Source organism: Oryzias latipes, chromosome 22, assembly GCF_002234675.1.
Source record: "Oryzias latipes chromosome 22, ASM223467v1".
NCBI classification, from domain to species: domain Eukaryota; kingdom Metazoa; phylum Chordata; class Actinopteri; order Beloniformes; family Adrianichthyidae; genus Oryzias; species Oryzias latipes.
This window is the reverse complement of record NC_019880.2, coordinates 20299101-20320031: the sequence shown is the minus strand read 5'-3', so window position 1 is coordinate 20320031 and position 20931 is coordinate 20299101. Positions and strand designations below refer to the sequence as shown.

The following is a 20931-nucleotide window of genomic DNA, read 5'->3' as shown; positions in this document are numbered from 1 at the left end:
GACATGCACTTTGTTTTTGTAGTACAGTGTGTGTTTTGTGGGCCATCACATTCGGGGGGATTTTCCCAGCATCTAGGGGGCCATGTCCCCCCTCCCCCATGCCTACATCCGGCCCTGGTCCAAGCTCCCCCTGACACGGCCAACAGGGAGGACCCAGAATGCCCTGTGCACGTTTATTCAGGTATAGAGCCCACGTGCACGGCTGCTGAGAGAAGCTCCTTTATTTTTGTTTTCCAGAAAAACAGAAAAGACGAAGTTCAGCAGCTGAACAAGGAATTTCAGAAAAACAGCAGCAATGAGGAGAAAGCGTAACATCCTCCCAAACAGGATCCCACGTGCACAGCGTGCTCTCCAACAGCTCGGGGGGTCACGTTCCCCCTGTGCTGACCCGGACCACCGTCTTCCCTCTAGCATGGCCCTTCTCTAGCTTCTGGAAGGCCTGAGGGACCTGGCAGAAGCTGAAGGTCTCCTCCACCACAGGCCGGATCTAGAGAGGGAAGAGGGAAGGTTCAGTCAGTGCCGATTCCCTCACCCACCCTCTGAAGGTTAAGTCGTCTGGACCTTCCCCCAAATTAAACCTGCTCTGTAGTTCAGGAGGAGTCGTGATGACACCAGACTGAGGTCACGGTTCCAATCAGAAGCTGCCACTTTGGTAGAAAACCGCCTGAATTATACAGCATTAAGCATTTTGGAGGAGTCTTCTCGGAGTTGTAGTTCCACTGCTGTAGCGAGTCTGGAAGAGCTGTCCTCCTCACAGCTGTTCAAAACGTTCTCTCTAACTAGACATGCAGCTACAGAGTCCTTTATTTTTTATTATTATTTATTCCTCCATGAAATAGTTGAATAAAAACTGGAACTTTTATAGATTTTCCTCAACTGATAACCAGAAGCTGGGTTTCTGTTCAGATTTCCTCTGAGTGAAGAGGAGCGCAAACGTAGAAAACACAGAGAGACGGACACTTTTTCTAGAAATGTTTGACGCCAGATGATTCAAGCAGCTTTCAAAGTAAAAGCCTCGTCTGTGATTCATGTAGCTTTCAAAGTAAAAGCCTCGTCTGTGAACCAAAGGTCCATTTACATTTCAGTAACAGAAACCTTTCTGGGTCAGCTCGTACCTGTCCCTTGTCCACCATGTCTCTGATTTCATCCAGTGCAGGACCACTCGGGGCAAAGAATCCCCAGCGATAGTGGACTCCTCTGAGGAGGTGCTAAAGGAAAACCAAAAGAGCAAAGGCGGGAAAACATGAAGGAAACGTCTCAAGCAATTGTCTTTGTAAAAGTGCAAAAAGAAACGTGGACGTCACTCATTTACAGGCTGTTATAGTAGGACTAAGAACGCCTCATTGAATCGACAAACTTTGGACTCTGCACTTGTTTGTGTTCTCCCTGTTCTCCATGTTTTCCCTGTTTTCCGTGTTTTCCCTGTTTTACGTGTTTTCCCTGTTTTACGTATTTTTCCTATTCTCCGTGTTCACCCTGTTCTCCGTGTTCACCCTGTTCTCCGACGTCCCCAGCAGAAGCAGGCAGACCCGTTCTATGGCATGCCCTCATTGGATCACATGGGACCTCAGCGTTAGAAATAAGGGGGGAAAATGGTTGTCATTTGGTTGTCCTCCCCAATTTTTGGTTGTCCTTGGATAACAATATTCAACAGCAACAAACCCTACTCAGATGTCAGCACTTACATCTCATTTCTTCTATACATCTAATATCAACTGCCTCTTATGATGGACATTTAAAAAACTCTTTAAATATTAAAAACAAACATTTTACTAAATATTGAAACCTCTGGTTACACAAAGCATTGCCAAAAACTTGAAACTAATGTCTTTATAACTAGTATCTTTACACAGATTTAAATATATTGGTTCTTTTTTATCTTTGGTTTTGATAATTGTTGCTTAAAGAATTTAAAATACAAAGACTGTTGTACAAATGTAGACTATCATATCAATCCCAAGGAAAAAGGTTTTTTTCAGCTCATGTCAGTCTGTTCTGTTATGAGTGAAAGTTTTAGTGTTTTATGAATGTGTTTTAAATCTTCTGTTAATGGGCCGATTATTTTGAACGTGTTGCTCAATACATTATTTGAATAATCTTTATTGAAAAGTGCACATGTAGAAACAAAGGATTCGCTAGCATCCACGCACTTCGTTTGTCAGTGGAAAGAATTTGCTGCATAAGACTCAATTCAGAGGTTGCCAAAAACTAACCTTTGAAACTTGAAAAATAGTCGAAAAATACCAAAATGTTGAGTAAAAGACCAACCAGGTTGTCACACGGATAACCATCAGGCTCATTTTTGGTTGTCCTCCGTGAAATCTGGTTGTCTCGGACAACAGGATAACCGCGTATTTCGAACGCTGGACCTGCAGAGAGCTGGTCCATAAAGTCCAAAGCTTCATGTTTGGTTGGGTGAACTTTCCTGTGATGACACTTTCATCCAGGAAAAAAATTTTAATTCCACTGAACAGTTTTGCCTTTTATGCAAATTGTTACAAGGTCAGACAAATATCAAACTACGAGCTGATGGGAAGAGAATAATCCCACCTCTATCAGGATATGCAAAGTCAAATGAAGATAACGTCGACACATGAAGCATGAACCCCGTAGAAAACACACATTTTAATAGAAGCTTCGCCGCCCAGGCAGACGGCGAGGAAATAATAAAAGCAGCCGAGTCATTTCCTGGACCGTAAACACAGTGTCTCTGTCTGCTGAAGCGTATCTATGCTGATCATTAATGACCTTTAGCTTTTGGTGGAACAGCTGGTCTGCTGTAGATCTTAGCTACAAGCAAACACCCACAAAGGGCATCTGGCTAAACTGCAGAATGCTCCAAAAAAGCTTCTTGGAGGGATTTCTTCAGAGTGAATAAGGCTGGTTGACCGGAGACGATGTGGTTCTTCTGACAAACTCAGAAGAGAATCTTTCTGAAGTTAAATGTCTGAGAACCGGCCCGTTTCATCTGTCATGTTTCAGGATTAAACTGTTAGTAATTCTGAATTTTGTTCAGTAATGCTGACAGCTTTCAAGCACCTCCGGGTCACAAGGCCGGCTTACCTTGAGGGCTTTGGAGGCCAGCGTAGCTGCAGTCTGCATCATGCCGTCGGCCACGCCCAGCCTGTCCATGTTCTGCATGAAGGGCGTCACAAGGGTGACATACTTGGACCCACTCCACGGTTTCAACAGCCCCAGCGCCCAGCGCTCGGTGTCCCCCCCAATGTTGTCCAGGATCAGGTCAAATCTCAAAAGAGCAGAAGAAGAAGTGAGCCGACGCCTCAGCGATCCACCGCGCTCGCCACAGAGAGGCTCTCACTTTTCCAACCCCGAGAGCGAAACGTCAACAGGTCCGTCCGTGTAATCCACCACATGGTCTGCCCCCAGCCCCCTCACAAACTGCTCTGCATTCTGGGAACAGGTCACGGTCACATGGGCTCCCCAGGCCTTCAGGAGCTGAAAACACACCGGGTCACTCCATCAACACGAAAATGAAGACAGAGGTTCGTCTTCCAAGATTCTGAAGAGGACGAAAGTCATAGAACATTCCTGAAAATGTCTTTTCTAATCATGACAGACATGAATCCACTCTGGATGGAACAGTGTTGAGCTGCAACTTCACCGTCACTGACATCATGGCAAGAATCCAAAAGATAAAATGTTGTAAGGCTGTTTTTGGTACGATTTCATCTCAAATTCATCTCCTGGAGTCAGAATTAGGAAAAAAAGGAGGCCCCCCACCCCCACCCCACCCCCTTACTGCTGGATGACATTGAAGACATCTTCACACCATCTATTACTTCAGTTTGTGAAGTTCCTGAAACTATTTTTATTCTCATCAGCTGGTTTAGACTACAGGCGACTGACTGACAGCCCTCTCCTCATGGGGGGGTACAGGGGGGCTTTTATCTGCGCTGAAAGAAGAAACTAGTGATGGAAAATAATCAATCATTTCATAGAGGGGGGGTAGAGAGAAAAGACTGATTAGAAATCAATATAGAAGAAAAAAACTGTTTTTATCTGACGTCTTCATGAAGTTGGGACTTCCTCTCTGTTTAAATCTAAACATCATTTTTTCAGATTTTCTTTGTAAAATAATGGAATCATTTGGTTGGTAGATTTGTTTATCTACCATCTCGTCTGGTGAGTCAGAAATGAGATTTTCTTCTCCATTTAGGAAAACATACCTGTATGGCAAACGTCCCCACACCCCCAGAACCTCCAAGGATCAGAATCCTGCAGAGATTCAGGACAGTTCAGTGATTAAAGTCCTGTAGTGTCGCTGTCCCCCCAGTGGTGCTGAAATTCAGACTGGAATCATTCTGACTGCAAATGAGGGGGTTCTAGTGATGTTCTGGTGGGGTGTTCTGGTAGGGTTCTGGTGGGGTTCTGAGGGGTGTTATGTGTGGTTCTGGTGGGGATCTGGTGGGGTTCTGGCAGGGTTCTGGGGGGTGTTATGGTGGGTGTTCTGGGGGGTGTTATGGTGGGATTCTGGTAGGGATCTGGGGGGTGTTATGTGTGGTTCTGGTGGGGATCTGGTGGGGTTCTGGCAGGGTTCTGTGGGGTGTTATGGTGGGGTTCTGGTGTGTGGTACTGGTGGGGATCTGGGGGGTGTTATGTGGGGTTCTGGTGGGATCTGGCAGGGTTCTGCTAAGGTGCTAGTGGGGTTCTGGGGGGTGTTATGGTGGGGTTCTGGTGTGTGGTTCTGGTGGGGATCTGGGGGGTGTTATGTGTTGTTCAGGGGGGGGTCTGGTTCGGGATCTTGTAGGGTTCTGGCAGGGTTCTGGTGGGTGTTCTGGTGGTGTTATGTGGGGTTCTGGTGGGATCTGGCAGGGTTCTGGTAGTGTGCTAGTGGGGTTTGGGGAGTGTTATGGTGGGGGATCTGGTAGGGTTCTGGTGGGGTTCTGGGGGGTGTTATGTGTGGTTCTGGTGGGGATCTGGTGGGGTTCTGGCAGGGTTCTGGGGGGTGTTATGGGGGGTGTTATGGTGGGATTCTGGTAGGGATCTGGGGGGTGTTATGTGTGGTTCTGGTGGGGATCTGGTGGGGTTCTGGCAGGGTTCTGTGGGGTGTTATGGTGGGGTTCTGGTGTGTGGTACTGGTGGGGATCTGGGGGGTGTTATGTGGGGTTCTGGTGGGATCTGGACAGGTTCTGGTAAGGTGCTAGTGGGGTTTGGGGGGTGTTATGGTGGGGTTCTGGTGTGTGGTTCTGGTGGGGATCTGGGGGGTGTTATGTGTTGTTCAGGGGGGGGTTTGGTTCGGGATCTTGTAGGGTTCTGGCAGGGTTCTGGTGGTGTTATGCGGGGTTCTGGTGGGATCTGGCAGGGATCTGGTGGGGATCTGGTGGGGATCTGGGGGGTGTTATGTGTGGTTCTGGTTTGGGTTCTGGCAGCCCCTCACCGTTTGTTCCCACACTTGTCCTTACTCAGTCCTCCCGTGTTGACCAGAGCTGACCAGGCGGTGGCCGCCACGTACGGCATGGCTGCTGCCTCCGTGTGGCTCAGGGACTTTGGCTTCCAGGAGATCTGCCAACATCACAGCAGAAGTGAGGAGCGGCGCCATGCAGCACAACAGAACCTTTGATTTCTGGAAACACAAAGAAACTAAAGAACCAAACACACTGAAACCATGAAGACATTAGGGGAACAGAGACCTGATGCTGGGGTAGAAAGATCCAACTCCACGCGTAAAGGTCAGACACTCACCATCTAAACACAGAGGCAGAAATGTGATGAGCCGTACCTCGTTTGCACTCAGCACCACAAACTCAGCCAAGCTGCCCTGTTTCCACGGCGGGATGGCAGCCCAGACCTGAGAGGAAACACAGCATCCCCTCAGAACGGCGTTTCTCTGCAGCAGCAGCAGTTCTCAATATTCTGTTTCATTAGCAGGGAAATCTCAACCAGTCTGGAAGCAGAGTAGCACTGAATACAAGGTTTTGGTTTCTAACCAGGATCAATAGACAATATTTGACCAGAAGTCTGTGGAATATTTAAGAACATGGATGGGAGCAGAAACACTCATTCCTCTCACAGCTCCAGTTCAGTTTAGTGATGTGGAGATTGGATCTGCAGAGCGAGCAGCCCGATCAGAATCAAGCAGAGCCAAGCGACGGGGAACGACCTTCCTGAGGTTTGGGGTTTCTGTGACGGATTTCAAAGACCTGAGATGCTTGGGAATGTTCTGTTCTCCAAATGTGAGATTCTTTGTTACCAGACTGACAGGCTGCTACGATCAGTCAGGAGACGGTCAACATGCTGCTCTACTAAACACAGGAGGTGTCCAGGAATCCTGCAGTCTGACGCAAACGTGCCTGCATCACGTTTGGAGCTGCACAGCTGAAACGCCATCAGCTCCGGCTGGTCAAGCCGTCTCAAACTCAGAAATCCTGGAATGACGTCAGAACCACAAGAGCAGCTCAGCTTAGCAGCTCGACGGCGGATTGCAGAGCTCATCCTGCTGCTCTCATCACAGACTTGGTCACCGGTGTAGGTACAAAAACTGTTCGGCCTGCAATAAGTGCTCAGGGGCCTGACACTAATGATGATGTCACACTACGGTAGCCCCACTAGGACAAACTACGTAGCGTGGAGATCTGCTCGGGTTCTACACGTTTTCATTTCACGTTTCCTTTTGTAACCTAAAGTTCTTTTCCCTCATAAGTTGTGTCTGACATTATTCTTTGTAGTGTTTATAGAGAGATCTTGCCACAGCCCACTTTGTAAAAAGATCTGTGGCTGTTAGAATGAACCTGCTGCTCCACAGAGAGAACCGTGTCTCTGATCAGAGCAGCTGGAGTCTCGTAGCTTCGTGTTCGCAGGCAGGGAAGGTGCTTTGTTATAGTGTGCGGTCCGGAGGAGGGTTCTGACCGCAGTCCGTCCGGCCGCTCTGCGTGACGCGAGCGTTTGCAGTCATCTTTAAATTATCAAGATGCCGTTTTTACCCTAAATCTAAGAACCTGTCGCTTTCTAGGACATAGTTTCTGCAGAGCGGCAGGACTTCATAAGAAATTCACCTCTGACTTGCTGTTGACGTGGAAGTATGCCACTACTCATATCCCATCATTGCTTACAGTCCCCCACACCCCCAACCAAACATTAGCAGGACAACAAAAGTGACAATCAGCATCTGATCTATCCAGCCGTCCAGTTCTGATCCAGATTCCAGCTCAGACCAGCAAAACAAAGACGTTCATGGATCTGTTTGTCTGAGAGTGGATGATCAGAAAGGGGCGGATACTTTGGCCCCGCCCACTGTAGGTTGTACGAAACAACTACAAGTTTTTCCAGCTTTTTCGGCTGCTCCTGATTCACAGCAATTTTCATAAATACGCAGAAATGCCGCTTTAATCTTAGTTTACATGTCCTCCATCATGAGAAATGCTACAAGAACATGTTAAACCACCAATAACACCATCTTCATGGGAGTGGCTCTCGAAATACCTGAACTATTCCTAACAAAAGCCATTGAACTGCAGCTTCCTCTTTCTAACATCAACCTTCTGCGTTGCTGCATCGTCTGCAGAGCGGCCTCATGTCTAACGTCACAAACTTTGATTTCCAAGCATGTGTTTCACAAGAACTCAGTCCACCTGTTCCATCTCACCTGCTGGAAACCACCTGTACTGGCTGCTCAGAGGACCTCCACAGCCTCTTAAATGTCTGAAGTGACCTGGGGGCCATGAGGGCTCTGATCCAACAAACAGCATTTTCTAAGAACATTAGAAGTTCTCTCATTTAATGTGTTTCTATCCAATCTTCTGCTTTTTTTCCTTTCTTTTTTTTACCTCATCTCTCTCTTGGAAGTATTTGACCCCCAGGCCGCACTCCATGATGACCCCGGACACATCCCTCCCCAGGATGAGCGGGAACTCACTGCCGGACCGCGAGATGCTGAGAGGATCCCGCTTCATGGAGAGAGTGGCGGCACCGTAACCACCTGGAGGAACCAAAAGCTCAGATTCACCAACACAACCGGTCTGTTCATTCCCTCTGCTTCAGAGATGAAAGGGTTCCGCCTGGCGCGCGTGCCGCGGACGTTTACCTCTCATGCTGACGTCCAGCGGGTTCAGGCCGGCGGCAAACACCTTGACCATCACCTCATTGGGGAAGGTGATGGAAGGGAAGCTGGCGTTCCGAGTGAACCGTAAAACGTCATTGCTGCCGTATTTGTCAATGACCCAGGCAGGCATGACATCCCGGCACCTCCTGGAGGTACTGATCCGCCTGCTCTGGTTCTGGAGTCTGGTAGGGGGGTTGCGCGCGCACGCTTTCCTCAGCGGAACCAGCAGACGCGTGTGCACGAGAATGTTGGCCGAAGTCATATTTACACGTTTCCAAAAAAAAAAAAAAAGTACACGTTTCCAGAGGCGAGGAGGGGGCGTGTCCAGCCACCACTAGCTAACAATCATTGCCTCGAGAAAAGAAAAAAACTTAAATATGTACTTTATGCGTGTTTATATATGTGGTTCGCTTCAGTTCAACGACCTTAGCTTGTGGAGTTTCGCTTCTTCCGTAACCGGCATCCGGACCAATGGTTTGGACAGGAGCTCTGCTCGTCCACCAATCAGAGCACTCGTTCTTCAAAGATTGTCCAATCACCGACGGGGACGTTCGGGGACCGGAAATACCCCAATCAAAATGGCGACTCTCTGGTGCAGCATCCTACTCCGTTCGTAAATGTGAGGTTTTCCCAAACCCAACATGCTCGGCTTGACCTTAAAGGAGGTCAGTATCACTAATCTCTGCTTTTCTGTACATATACACTATTTTAAAAGATGGTAGTTCACTGCGCTCGTGCTTGTTTCATGTAAAATAATGATCCCTGTGGAAACGGCGTGAATTAAAGTATTTATCGTAACTCGATCTCTTGTTTTAAACACTGGATTACATAAATAATAATTCGCCTAAAGTTTTCAGTCCTTAAAGTTTCTCTTACAGCTCAGTTTTGTTGGTCAAAAACGCTACTGAAGCCCACGAGGGACAAACGAGGAAAACCAAAATAACACTGTTCAAACACACTTAAACATCTCTTGTGTGTTTGATCAACGGAGACTGAATCTGACCAGATCAAAGCAGAACATTAAAAACAAAATAAGTATGGAGCTGAATATAAGTGAGATGAAAAAAGGGAAACGGGAGGAAGAAGAAGAGTTTTGTTTTTGTTGGGATATCAGTGCAGCATCACTGTGTGTAAAATAAAAGCTGCTGTTGAACATTCAACACAGAATTCAGAGTATGAGACTGTAAAGGATTTCACCTGAAAGCTAAAGTTGAAATAAAGTCAGCCAGAATGCAGATCTCTGTTTGGTGAGAATGACTGGATGGTCTGCAGGCCGTCGGCATGTGTGCTAGAGGACTTTCAGGTGGTGGTCTTTGGTCCTCAGGTGTCCTTGGCATTCAGGGAGGGAAGAATATCTCCAACTGAGCTTTGCAGGAAGTGTCTAAACCGCATCAAGAAAACTCAACACCTGAACGCGTACATCACTGTGACGGACGAGCTGTCGCTGACGCAGGCCCAGGAGTCTGAAAGGCGGCTGCAGCGAGGTGCACACGCATGAGCCGTGCATGACGTGTCCCACAGAAGCTGCAGGCTCTGGCTCAACCTGTCTGTGTTCAGGTGTCCCTAAAGGTCCGCTTGATGGGGTCCCCTTTGCAGTCAAGGACAACTTTTGCACTAAGAATGTCAGGACCACATGTGCCTCCAGGATGCTGAAAGGTCTGCGAGCTCAGTTCAGCTCCTGTGTTCATCTGTGTCCATGCTTTATTGTTAAGCTGCTCCTGTTTGTCACAGACTATGTTCCACCATTCAACGCTACTGTCGTGCAGAAACTTCTGGACCAAGGGGCCGTTCTGATGGGGAAGACCAACATGGATGAGTTTGCAATGGGGTATTTACTAGTATGTGGTGTATGGGTCATACGGTAGTTACTTTGGACTTTCTTAAGTTTGTAAGTGTGTGCTGGTCCTGAAATGAAATTTGAAGCCGTGTGTGCAGCTGTATGTCTTCCACGCAGGGCGGGCAGTACTGACGGGGCGTTTGGACCTGTGAAGAACCCGTGGAGCTACACGGAGCCCTACAGAACGCTGGCAGGCCCAGAGGCCGACTGGGTCATCGCTGGAGGAAGTTCAGGTGGAAGCGCTGCAGCTGTGGCCTCGCTCACCAGCTACCTGTGAGAAAGCCGCTTTCCAGCTTTATGGAGAACCTGTCAACCCAGCGGCTGTGGTTTAACCAGCGTTCTTGTTTCTGGTGATGTTTCGGCAGAGCTTTAGGATCAGACACGGGTGGCTCCACCCGTAATCCTGGCGCGCTGTGTGGCGTTGTGGCCTTCAAGCCCACTTACGGTCTGCTTTCACGACACGGTCTCATCCCTCTGGTCAACTCCATGGATGTCCCTGGCATTCTGACGCGAAGCGCCGGAGACGCATCCGTGGTTCTAAGTGAGGACATGTGATCACGTTTACACGAAATTTCAGTGCTGAGGCTGATATTAAATCCTGAAATCTCACCAATCATCAAACACTTCAGGCCTTTTCTGGTTAAAAGAAGGTGTACTGATAATGAGAAATAGAATTCTATTGAATGGATTTCATTGTTTGCGATTAGAAACACTAAGGACTCAATTCTGAACCAAGATCTAGACTGTTTTCTAAGTGGATGACAAACGACACTGATGTGGACTTTAAGCTATTTATTTAATACCTTTTACACACTTCTGTCAGTGGATGTGGAGTAGTGAAGGGGCGTTTCTGCATCTAACTGACTGCACCACGTGGGGGTGCACGATATGAGGAAAACTCGCAATATGCGACATTGGTGATTAATATTGCGATATTGATATAATTTGCGGTATATATACAAATATCAAACCAACCAAAAACATAATTTCCATTTCAATGCAACAGGATAAAAATGATACTCCAAATGACCCTCGTCGACGTAGGAGGCAAACATCAAACATAAAAGGGCTCATCTGATTGATCAACAATGTAAACGGGTCCTTCCGATTGGTTAAATGCATAAAGGGATTTATTACATTTATTCAATATTTCAAGCTGCCATGAGTTTGTTTTAGCACTTTTAACCCTTGTGCTATCTTAGATGACCCCCCCCCTTACATTGACGTGTTCTGCCTACCATGACAAAGGTGGATAAAGGTGGAAAGATTTCATGTAATCCATGGACACCAGTGAAGATCACAAATCATTGAAGAAAAAAGGTTCACAGCACTGTCTAGTGGGTCTAGATGACCCCACTCCCAATGCTAAAGTGCCTAGGATAGCTCAAGGGTCAAGGTAACCATTTATTGCGATTTCCGCCGTCTTTTGTGGTATGCATATTGCACAACTTGATGTCGCGATAACGATAAATTTGCGGTATATTGTGCAGGCCTAGCACCACGTAAAGATGGTCCTCCTCCAGATCTATTTCACGACAGGTGTGGGAGGAGCCATGATGCTCGGGACACAGAAGTGCACGCTCAGCAACTGTTCAGGGCTACATAGAAAGGAGGAGAACGCTGTACACAAAGGGCTGTGCCTAAAAGAAAAGCCAAAGACCAAAATACCATGTTAGAGAAAGATGTGGTTCATTGTCTGGCATTTCCCATCAGCTTTCACTGATCCGCTCAGGTGGTTTGGCAGAGGTTTTTACGCCTGATGTCCTTCCTGACACAACACGGTATTTTATCCAGGCTGGGGACCGGCACAGGGACACGCAGACTCAGGCCCTCTGTGGCTATATAGTCAGCAGCGTTGAAGGGTCTTGCCCACGGACCCACACTAGATGAAGCTCATTTTGCACCCTGGGAGTCAAACCCGGGTTTCACATTAGCCAGTCCTGCACTTAACCAACAGACCGCTAAACGAGAGAGGAAGAGTGCCGACATTATTTACGTCAGCACTTAAACCTGTGTGATGTGCAGCGATGTGTCTGCAGAACCTCAGGCTCTGGCGGTCCCAGTGCTCTCATGGTGTCGGCCGCCTCCTCCTCGCTACAATCGCTGCATGCGTGTGGACCGAATGTTTCCAGAAGAGGGCAAGTTATGCAGAAGAGGGGCAGCCGTCTCTGCATGTGCTACATTGATCTGTTTGCAGCCCTACCTCTGTGTGTTCCTCCTGACATGCCTGTACTGCGTATTGATCAAACGCAAACATGAATCCCAGTGCAACAGTGTTTGTGCTTTCAGCTGTCTGTAGTCGCACAAAGGATCCAGCTGTGAAAGTAGCCATGAGGGTCACATGGCCCAGCGGGTCCCCGCCCTCTGCAGGGTCATTAGCATGTAACTAGAGGTTGATCTGCTGTAAAACTCACATAGCTGTTCTTCACGTTGGCAGTAACTGTGTTGTCCACAGGTGTCCTCCAAGGTGTGGACGTCAGAGACTCCACCACAGTTCCTGCTCCTTCGTCTCATGCAGAGCTGCCTGAAGAGTTTGATGTCAGGAACCTCTGTGTTGGCATCCCTAAGGTGAGTGTTTGAAGTGGTGTGTGTTGGGAGGACTGCTCAAAGACGCACGCCGCGGTACCGGACCATCCACTGTATAGAGAACTGGCCCCCCCATACAAAACATCTCACCTCTAGCTTCTGCTAAATGAAGCCTATTCAGTCACCTTTTTTTCCGTGATACAGACGTCGCCATGTTGGAGCCAGACGATAGTGATTGGACTGAGTCACGTCTCTATGGCAACTACTGTCTCCAATCAGGAGTGAGCTTGTAGAAAGGCCACACCCCTTCCACTGAAAGTGTTTCAGGAGAATCTGTCAAACGTTTGAGGTTGGGGCCAGCGGGCACCACATGCTTTTACTGAGGCATCTGATTGGTCGGTTTATAAGTGGAATAAGTTAAAGAAAGAAAGAAAGTCCTGAAAAAATGAGGATTATCCAGAAGATGTTAAAAAAAAGTACCAGATCCAGAACAGTTCTTCTGACCAATAGAACAACTGAAGAACAGCTGTTTATCTCTCTGTCGACGTCTGTGGGAGTTTTGATTCTTGGAGTCACTTCCTGTTTGAGACGTCAGGGGGGCGGGGCCACTCAGTTCTCTAATCCAGTCAATGGACTCATCAGTTCTGCTGCTTTCTTTCCAAACATCTAAATGTTAGATTCACTGGCGGTTTTTCATTGAGGGGGGGTTTAGTAATGAAGGTATATTGATCCTTTGGTGAGTTTTTAGTCGCAGCAGAAGGAAAAAGCAGCTCAGTGCCATACTGCATTCCAGTTTGTTTCATTTTAGATTTTTGTGAATGTTTTCTCTTGTATAGAAAGCTTAATGATGTCATACAGTATTGACCTAGAAAGGACATCTTTTTCCTGTAGCAGCTGAATGACTAGGGCAGGGGTGTCAAACATACAGCCCCCGGGCCGTATTCAGCCCGCCAGATGGTTCAGTCAAGAGTATTAATTAATTATAAGGATGTATGAGGTTTAAAAAGAAACAAGAACGTTTCTAGTCCATTCCTGTGACGAGTTAAGATTTTGTAAAGAAAAAACTGAAATGCGCCATTCCACCACTAGGGGGAGCAAAGGAAAAGCAGACCAGGTGAAACAGCACATCTCTACGTGGCCGACAGGGCTCACACTACACACAAAAGAAAAAACGCAAGGCATTACTCGAAGCACAACGAAATTACCCGCAACACGACATAACGACATAACCGCAGCAACGACATAACCGCAGCAACAGCATTAACCTCAGCACAACGGAAATGAGGACTTTTTTTCCTACCGGCGGAAAAAAAACAATTCAGTTTCAAACTATTCGGCGCTCCTGAGGGCTGCATGATATTTGGACAAGATTAGGGTGTTTTCTTACTAGATAATGTAATTTCTTACAAATATACGTTTGTCTAAAAATATAAATTTACCCAGCTCTCCACATAGCGACCTCTGCATCTAATGCTGTTTGTCTTTTTTTTTTAAATTACGACTTTTAAGCCGTAGACTTACAAGAAAAAATTCATAAATTAACGAGGAAAAAACACCAAAGTTTTCCGTTTATCGGAGCCAAGCTAGAAGATGAAATATGTGGAGCATTTTGTAAAGCTTTATTTCTGGATAGGTTTAAAAAAAACAGAGATTCTGAACCTTTTGGCGACTCAAAATCAGATTATTGTCAGTGTAGCCGTCTTTCCAGGGTTCCGTGTCAGGAAAGCGGAGTTTTATATGATAAGGAGCTCAGAGACACATTTAGGTGTAGAGGACCACTGCAGCCTTTATTCTCCTTTTCATTCACATACCCTGAAGTTCATCTGTCCCCCTTACGTCATGAACCTGTCATCCAAACACCAATACGGAAGTAAACAGTGTTACATACGCCCCCGCCTCCAAATAAAACGTCCTGTTTCAACAAAACAAAGTTGAATGAAAATGGTCTGTTATATTAGCACTTAAGTCCAAAACGGCGACTGACCGCGCGTGTATGCGGTCCACACCCTCACACGCGCTCTCCCCCCCTCTTCCTGCATCGCGCAAGCACCGGTTTCAGCACGCACACACACGCGTGCGCGCGAGAACGCACGCACACACAATCACACATCCCAAAATGCTATGTTTCTTTTCCTGTTAAATATTTTCCGTGGGTCTTTAACAATCTGTTTACTGTACTTTAGATCTGTGTTGTGTGCAAATACTTGGTGCAAATACGCCACATCATCAGCAGTGGTGGATGTGTCATTACTTTTTATTAATAAGTAAAAAAAGGATGTCCCTGTCACAAGCCACTCATTTTCATGGCACTATTTAAGCACTGGTTGTTGTGTTACCGCAACATTTTGTCATTAGTTGATGCTTGTGTCTGTCCATTTTCAGAGAATGAAGAGAAATTCAACATATAGTCTTATTTTAAGAATAAAAGTGCAGCAGAAGGAGTGAAAGAGATGGTAGGGGAGCAACAGAGGAGTAGTGAGGAGGAGGAGGAAGATGAGACCGAGCAGCATGAATGACAGAAGAGAATGAGGAAGACAAAGATGAGACGGCATCAGAGGAGGGACAGTCAGCATCATTGGTCAGAGAAACAAGGCAGAACTCAGCATAAGCAGGGGCTCCACCTGTTCCTGGACCAACTGGTGAAGTTAGAATTATGTTACCCTAATAATAAAAAATTTTCATGATTATTAGTCTGAATAGAAATGTCAACAGATATAATTAATAATTAGAAGGATATTTTTATTATTATTTCAGAACAACAGATTTCATTTTTTGTTTATTATAGATATCTCTCAGTCAAGAGCCTAACACCCCAAGCAGACACACCAAAGCATTAAATATAAAAATATATATATATATATATATATATATATATATATATATATCAGTAGTAGTATCTACTAATGGTATCTACTAGTATCTATTAGTTATTATACTAGTAGTATCTACTATAAGTTTATGTTCTACAAAATATCAGTAGGCATTGATCTTTCTGTTGGTTTTCTAAAGGTTGTTTTACTACGTTTGGTAGAATGAATTTTAAAAATATAGCTCATGGTTTTTGTGTGCCACCCCAAGATTTAATGTGGCCCCCCACTGGCCACCCCCATGAAAAATTTCTGGAGGCGCCACTGTGCTCACCTCCACTTTAATCTCGTAAAATTACGAGGCTTTTTTTCCATACACTTGCTTACGGAAGAGGATTAGGGCCATGGAGAAAGAAAAAAATAGGGCATAGAAAATTCTGACCTTTTTCTCAAAATTCTAAAACTCCGTCGCACCGAATAGTTTGAAACAGATTTTTTTTTCCGCCGGTAGGAAAAAAAAAGTCCTCATTTCCGTTGTGCTGAGGCTAATGCCATTGCGTTTTTTCTTTTGTATGTTGTGTGAGCACTGTCAGCCACCGTAAATCTCTGCATGTGCTAAAAGCAAAACCTAACAGCTCTGCCTCTGGGTAAGATGCAGTTTGGTTCCCCGTGAGCCTCACCACTGTTCTATTGCTATTAGAAGGATCTGTAGGGACACCCTAATGTTCAAAATGTTGTCAAAAAGAAAAGAAGGTTGAAGTGAAGTGCTGAGCTATCCAGTGACAGACACCTGATTGCAGACAAGTTGGAGCAAACATCCAAACCATTTTCAGAGGTGAACTTATGGAAAAATGCTGAAGGCTGCAGAAGGGTTGTTCCACAAAAAGCAGGCGACCTTTGCCAGCATGAGTCTGTCAAGGATCACGATCAGATCCAACATCTCTGAGAGGTGATGCCACAAAATTCAGGCAGAAACCAGGAAAAGATTCTTGGACATTTCATTGTTTTGCTCACTTGAATGACAGTAAATGTGTTTCTGATCAGGATCTGAATCCTAATAGTGATGGACAGGTGAAGTTTCAGGAGAGAAAGGAGGTCAACTCCAACTTCTAATGTTCACAAATGTTTGCAAGTTTAATTTAGTTGAATTTTTCATTAATTCGCACATTTACATTCTAGGCAGGTGTTTCATTTTTCTCTGTAGCCTCTCTTGAGTTAATTATTGGGATTGTTTAAGCGTCAGATGTAAAATATTCATTGTGTAAAACAGAATAAACCAATTTCTTTTAAGTGAAATGCATTTTCTTTTAGATCCATTGTCCTCTGTGAATGAATGTGTCATAATAACTGATTAGTTACTATGCTGGTTGAGGCATTTTTTCCAACTGAGTAAACTGATTTTTGCTTTTATGTTACTGGTCCGGCCCACTTAGGATCAGACGGGTTGAATGTGGCCCCCGAACCAAAATGAGTCTGGACTAGGGCGTTGGTGGTCCAGCTCCTTCTTCCCTGGTCTTCCAGAAGTGCTTTCCTGTTGTGTCCAGAGTGTCGGTGTCTTTGTGCCCCTCAGCAGTGACTCTGGTTAACATGCTGGTGCTGTCTAAACCCCGGCAGGAGTACCACGCTCTGGGCCTGTCTCCGGACACTCGGGCTCAGTGGAGCCGTGTTGCAGACCTGTTTGAGGCGGCTGGCGCTCGCGTGGAGCAGGTGTCCCTCCCCCACACCCAGCACTCCATAGTGTGTTACCACGTCCTGTGCCACGCCGAGGTGGCCTCCAACATGGCCCGTTTTGATGGCGTGGAATACGGTAGGGCCTGAGCTGCCGTGTGGGGAGTAGAAAGCGTCATGTTGGGTTTTAATGGCGCTGTGACTCTACCAGGTCACCGGAGCTCGATGGACAGCTCGACAGAGGCCATGTACGCCACCACACGACACGAGGGCTTCAACGATGTCGTCAGAGGGAGGGTTCTGTCTGGGAACTACTTCCTGCTCAAGCAGTGAGCCCCCCGCCCTGTCTCTGCTGCGGTTTTTGGGTTTTTGGAAAAAGTCACATCCCCTCTTTGACCATTTCAGGAACTACCAGCACTATTTTGTGAAGGCCCAGAAGGTCCGCAGGCTGATCTGCGATGACTTCCGACGCGTGTTCGCTTCAGGCGTTGATGTGCTGCTGACTCCCACCACGCTGACAGACGCGGCTCGTTATGGCGACTTCACACAGGAAGATAACCGCACCCGCAGCGCACAGGAAGACGTCTTCACGCAGCCCGCCAACATGTCAGGTACGAGGAAGAAGAGCAGGAAGTGTGGGATGTTCAGAGCAAGTCAAACAGATGACGAAGGCTGAAACACAAACAGACTGACAGGATGTTTGCAGCTTTTACTGTAGGTCAGGAAGGATCATAAATGCTGAAGCACTCGTCTGATCCTCATGTTCTTCACAGTATACATTGTGGAGTTTGGCATCGCTTGGTGAGGGCTGTGACTTGTACTCAGGAGCAACTTTTCTTTCCTTTTGGCATGGAGACATTCTTCTTGTTGTCCCTTTTCCCTCCTGTGATGATGTGAGACAGTAAGTCATCAAAGTGGGTCACAGAGACGGGGAGGTGCAGATCCCGCAGTACAGAAGGTTAAAAATTAAATGAAAGAACTCAAGAACCCAGACATGGAGATGTGACAACCAACACTTTTGGAGGAGTTAAAAATAAATGACCCTGACCTTTCAGCGTCATCCGTGTCCTCCGCGGATTCAGCCAATGCTTCAATGTAGCCACTATAGGCTGAGAAACAGACGGTAAGACGGTAGCTTCTCCCACAGGCGTCTAGCTTATGAACACATTTTTGGACAAGCGTTGGCATCGACTTGGACCCATGAATGGCGTTGGGTTTGAACTCAGCATCACCAGGCTTGGCAGTTAGTTCAGAAGCGTTGCGCTTTTCTCCCAACTTCTACTCTGAAAGAAGGACCAGGAGCTTCAGTAAAGGGCTTTAGAGTGAAACGTGTTCCTGGTTGTCACTTAAAGCAGCGTTAGCATGTATTTCTGTGAACTCGTCTACATCAGGTTTGCCTGCAGTCTCGGTGCCGACGGCCTTGTCCAGCCGGGGGCTTCCCATTGGTCTGCAGCTCATGGGCAAAGCTCTGGACGACCACAGGCTGCTCGCCGTGGCTCAGTGGATGGAGCGGCAGGTGGGGTTTCCCTCCATCGGGGTTCATGACGACTACAGACAGTGCAGTGACACCAGCAGCACCGTCCAGACTTCGGCCTAAGTGCAGCTCTGCCAAACGGACACTCTTTTTGTCCCAAACCTCTGCAGCTTTAGGGAGAAGAAGCTGAAAACATCTGCAAGTGGCTTTCTGACAGGAAAGTTCCTTTATATCACATCCATTTGCAAGAACACATACAAACAGCAAAATGTACAAATGTATTTATGAATGCACTGTGACTGTAGTGCAATAAAGCAGAGGTACAGATACTTCAAGTGAATTTCTGCTCCTTTTTACTTGCAGTGGTTTAGCGTTTCTCACAGTTCCTGTTCTTCACATGAGGTCATTTCTCTGTGGTTTCTCTGAGTCCCCATAGCAGAAGTGGAAATGATTGCAATTAAAAGATAAGGAGCCGTTGGACTGCTGGTCGCTTTCTTCTCAGCACAGGCATGCATGTCATGTCAATCCTGTTTAAACCTGCGTCCATGTTAGAAACCTTCTGCAGGACCGTCCACCTCCAGCAGAACTACCAACCGCAGCCAGCAGGAGCTCACGCCACGGTGCAGATCTCTGCGCTGACGCGAAACCGAAAGGGTGAGGACCGAAAGCTGACCTCTGCAGCCCAACCTCCAGAGAAAAGCTGGAAATGGTTCAGCGCGACTGGACGGGTTTCTGCAGAACTCTTCACTCGGCAGAAACTAAAGACCGTCTCACAAACACGGCCTGCATTTTGCATAAACGAAAAGTGGCCATACGTGGAAAAAGTGAGAACCGTTGTCGTCTTTATGTGAAATGTTCCCATATCATGAATGAACCACAAAAAAACCACAGCGGAGGCACGAATAAACCCACAAAGAACACGAAAACCAGCGTAGAACATGAGCCGTGTGATTATTCTGCTGTTTATGTGCAAATTACTATGTAATTTTAACGTGATCTGTGCGCCGTATACGTGATCTAAAAGTTATACATTAATGGTTCATGCATGAAAGGTCTGTTAGACGCATGGTTGTGCAAAGACACATTTTTGTGTGCATCTCACAAAAATCACACACAACTGCATAAGATTTATGTCAAATTGCAAAGAAACTACGTAAAATACACAAACTTCGTAATTTTCAACTGATCATAATTCTGAACAAAACTGAACTGAAACACCCGCCTGCTGAAACCCTTGAGGGACATCGACAAATGAAAACGCAACAAACACGTATGAAGTACGTTTATCACGCATGAATGACGGACATTTGATTTGTGGACAATGCACAGATTGTACGCAGCAGCTGTGAGTTAGGCCTACAGAGGACCGATGCTTTCTTTTTCTTTTTTTCAAGTTTTATTAACATATTGATAAATACTCCAGTTGAGAGATACATTTTACCATTTTTTACAAGATTCAACATACTTGAATAGAAACATCAAAAAGGGAACATGGAACAAACCACCCACCCCATCTTAGCATGAAAATCAGAAATAGAGAAAATAAATAAATAAATATAAAAAAACAATATTGATATAGATCAATAGACCACAGGCACAGACTCAATTGGGTAACAGTTCTAGATTTGAAAAATAGTCAATAAAACATTTCCATTTGTTGTAGAATTTTTGCCTGCATCCTCTTAACCCTTGTGCTATCTTAGATGACCCCACCCTTACATTGACGTGTTCTCCCTACCATGATAAAGGTGGAAAGATTTCATGTAATCCATGGACACCAGTGAAGATCACAAATCATTGAAGAAAAAAGGTTCAGAGCACTGTCTAGTGGGTCTAGATGACCCAACTCCCAATGTTAAAGTGCCTAGGATAGCACAAGGGTTAACCAATAACAAAGCTTTTGGATATGAGCAGCCCAGTAACAGGCTGGAAATTAGGCAATGCCAGACCTCCACTAATCCTACACCTTTGCAATAGTGTTTTACTAATCCTCGTGGTTTTCCACCCCAAATGAAAGCCCCAATGATCTTGTCTAATGTATCAAAAAAGTGTTCTGGTAGGAAAAGAGGAAGTAACTGAACTAGGAAAATTAGTTTGGGCAGAATATTCATTTTTACAATATTTATTTTCTCAATGAGAAAGGGAGACTACGCCACCTCTGGATATCAGAGTTCATTTTAGTGACAAGAGGAGTGAAATTAGCAGATACAAGATCTGTATAAGAACGGGTCATGTTGATACCGAGATACTTGAATCCTAATGGGCTGAATTTAAAGGGCAAGTCTGATGGTCTGAGAGCACGAGCGCAGGATTTCTTGGAAAAAGACTTGCTTTTCTGTAAATTTAATTTATAGCCTGACAGGGAACTGAATTTCTCTAAAATATTCAAAACTAAGGGAAGTGGAACATGTACTTCCACTCCACTATCAAAGGCTTTTTCAGCATCTAGAGATATAATCTCAGGAAGTTCAGCTGGGCGTTTAGAATAAAATTGAAAAGTGTGCAGGTATTTAAAAATAATTGTCGCCCTTTTATGAAGCTGGTTTGCTCTTCAGATATT

The 20931-nt window shown here is 45.9% G+C and overlaps 2 protein-coding genes across 3 annotated transcripts; one reads left to right on the top strand and one right to left on the bottom strand.

The window, feature by feature from the left end:
• Window positions 1-203: 203 nt before the first annotated feature.
• On the bottom strand, window positions 204-8481 carry rtn4ip1 (reticulon 4 interacting protein 1). 2 transcript variants are annotated; one of them, XM_004082677.3, is made up of 9 exons: window positions 8042-8481; window positions 7785-7936; window positions 5741-5809; window positions 5399-5523; window positions 4188-4236; window positions 3320-3456; window positions 3064-3247; window positions 1116-1208; window positions 204-487 (listed from the first exon to the last, which is right to left on the bottom strand). In XM_004082677.3, exons 1-9 carry the CDS (start codon window positions 8319-8321, stop codon window positions 368-370), a joined length of 1209 nt encoding a protein of 402 aa, XP_004082725.2. In that variant the 5' UTR covers window positions 8322-8481; the 3' UTR covers window positions 204-367. The 2 variants fall into 2 exon arrangements, with proteins under 2 accessions (XP_004082725.2, XP_023807812.1); XM_023952044.1 differs by lacking the exons at window positions 204-487; window positions 1116-1208 and adding an exon at window positions 1476-2968.
• Window positions 8482-8618: 137 nt separating this feature from the next.
• Window positions 8619-18707, top strand: qrsl1 (glutaminyl-tRNA synthase (glutamine-hydrolyzing)-like 1). The gene is made up of 11 exons (XM_011490621.2): window positions 8619-8724; window positions 9384-9543; window positions 9617-9715; window positions 9791-9887; window positions 10014-10169; window positions 10262-10437; window positions 12352-12464; window positions 16844-17036; window positions 17109-17226; window positions 17303-17508; window positions 18289-18707. The coding sequence occupies exons 1-11, from the start codon at window positions 8701-8703 to the stop codon at window positions 18492-18494; spliced, it is 1548 nt and encodes a 515-aa protein (XP_011488923.1). The 5' UTR covers window positions 8619-8700; the 3' UTR covers window positions 18495-18707.
• Window positions 18708-20931: the final 2224 nt, after the last annotated feature.

Bases quoted from the DNA above. Each gene is read 5' to 3' on its own strand.
- rtn4ip1 (XM_004082677.3), bottom strand. From the start codon at position 8,321: ATGACTTCGGCCAACATTCTCGTGCACACGCGTCTGCTGGTTCCGCTG. The intron at 5,810-7,784 runs GTAAAAAAAAGA...GTTTCCTCTCAG, and splicing joins ACTTCCAAGAGAGAGATGAG to GTCTGGGCTGCCATCCCGCC. The intron at 1,209-3,063 runs GTAAGCCGGCCT...GTTTTCCTTTAG, and splicing joins TGGCCTCCAAAGCCCTCAAG to CACCTCCTCAGAGGAGTCCA.
- qrsl1 (XM_011490621.2), top strand. From the start codon at position 8,701: ATGCTCGGCTTGACCTTAAAGGAG. The intron at 10,170-10,261 runs GTGAGAAAGCCG...ATGTTTCGGCAG, and splicing joins GCCTCGCTCACCAGCTACCT to AGCTTTAGGATCAGACACGG. The intron at 10,438-12,351 runs GTGAGGACATGT...TGTTGTCCACAG, and splicing joins AGACGCATCCGTGGTTCTAA to GTGTCCTCCAAGGTGTGGAC.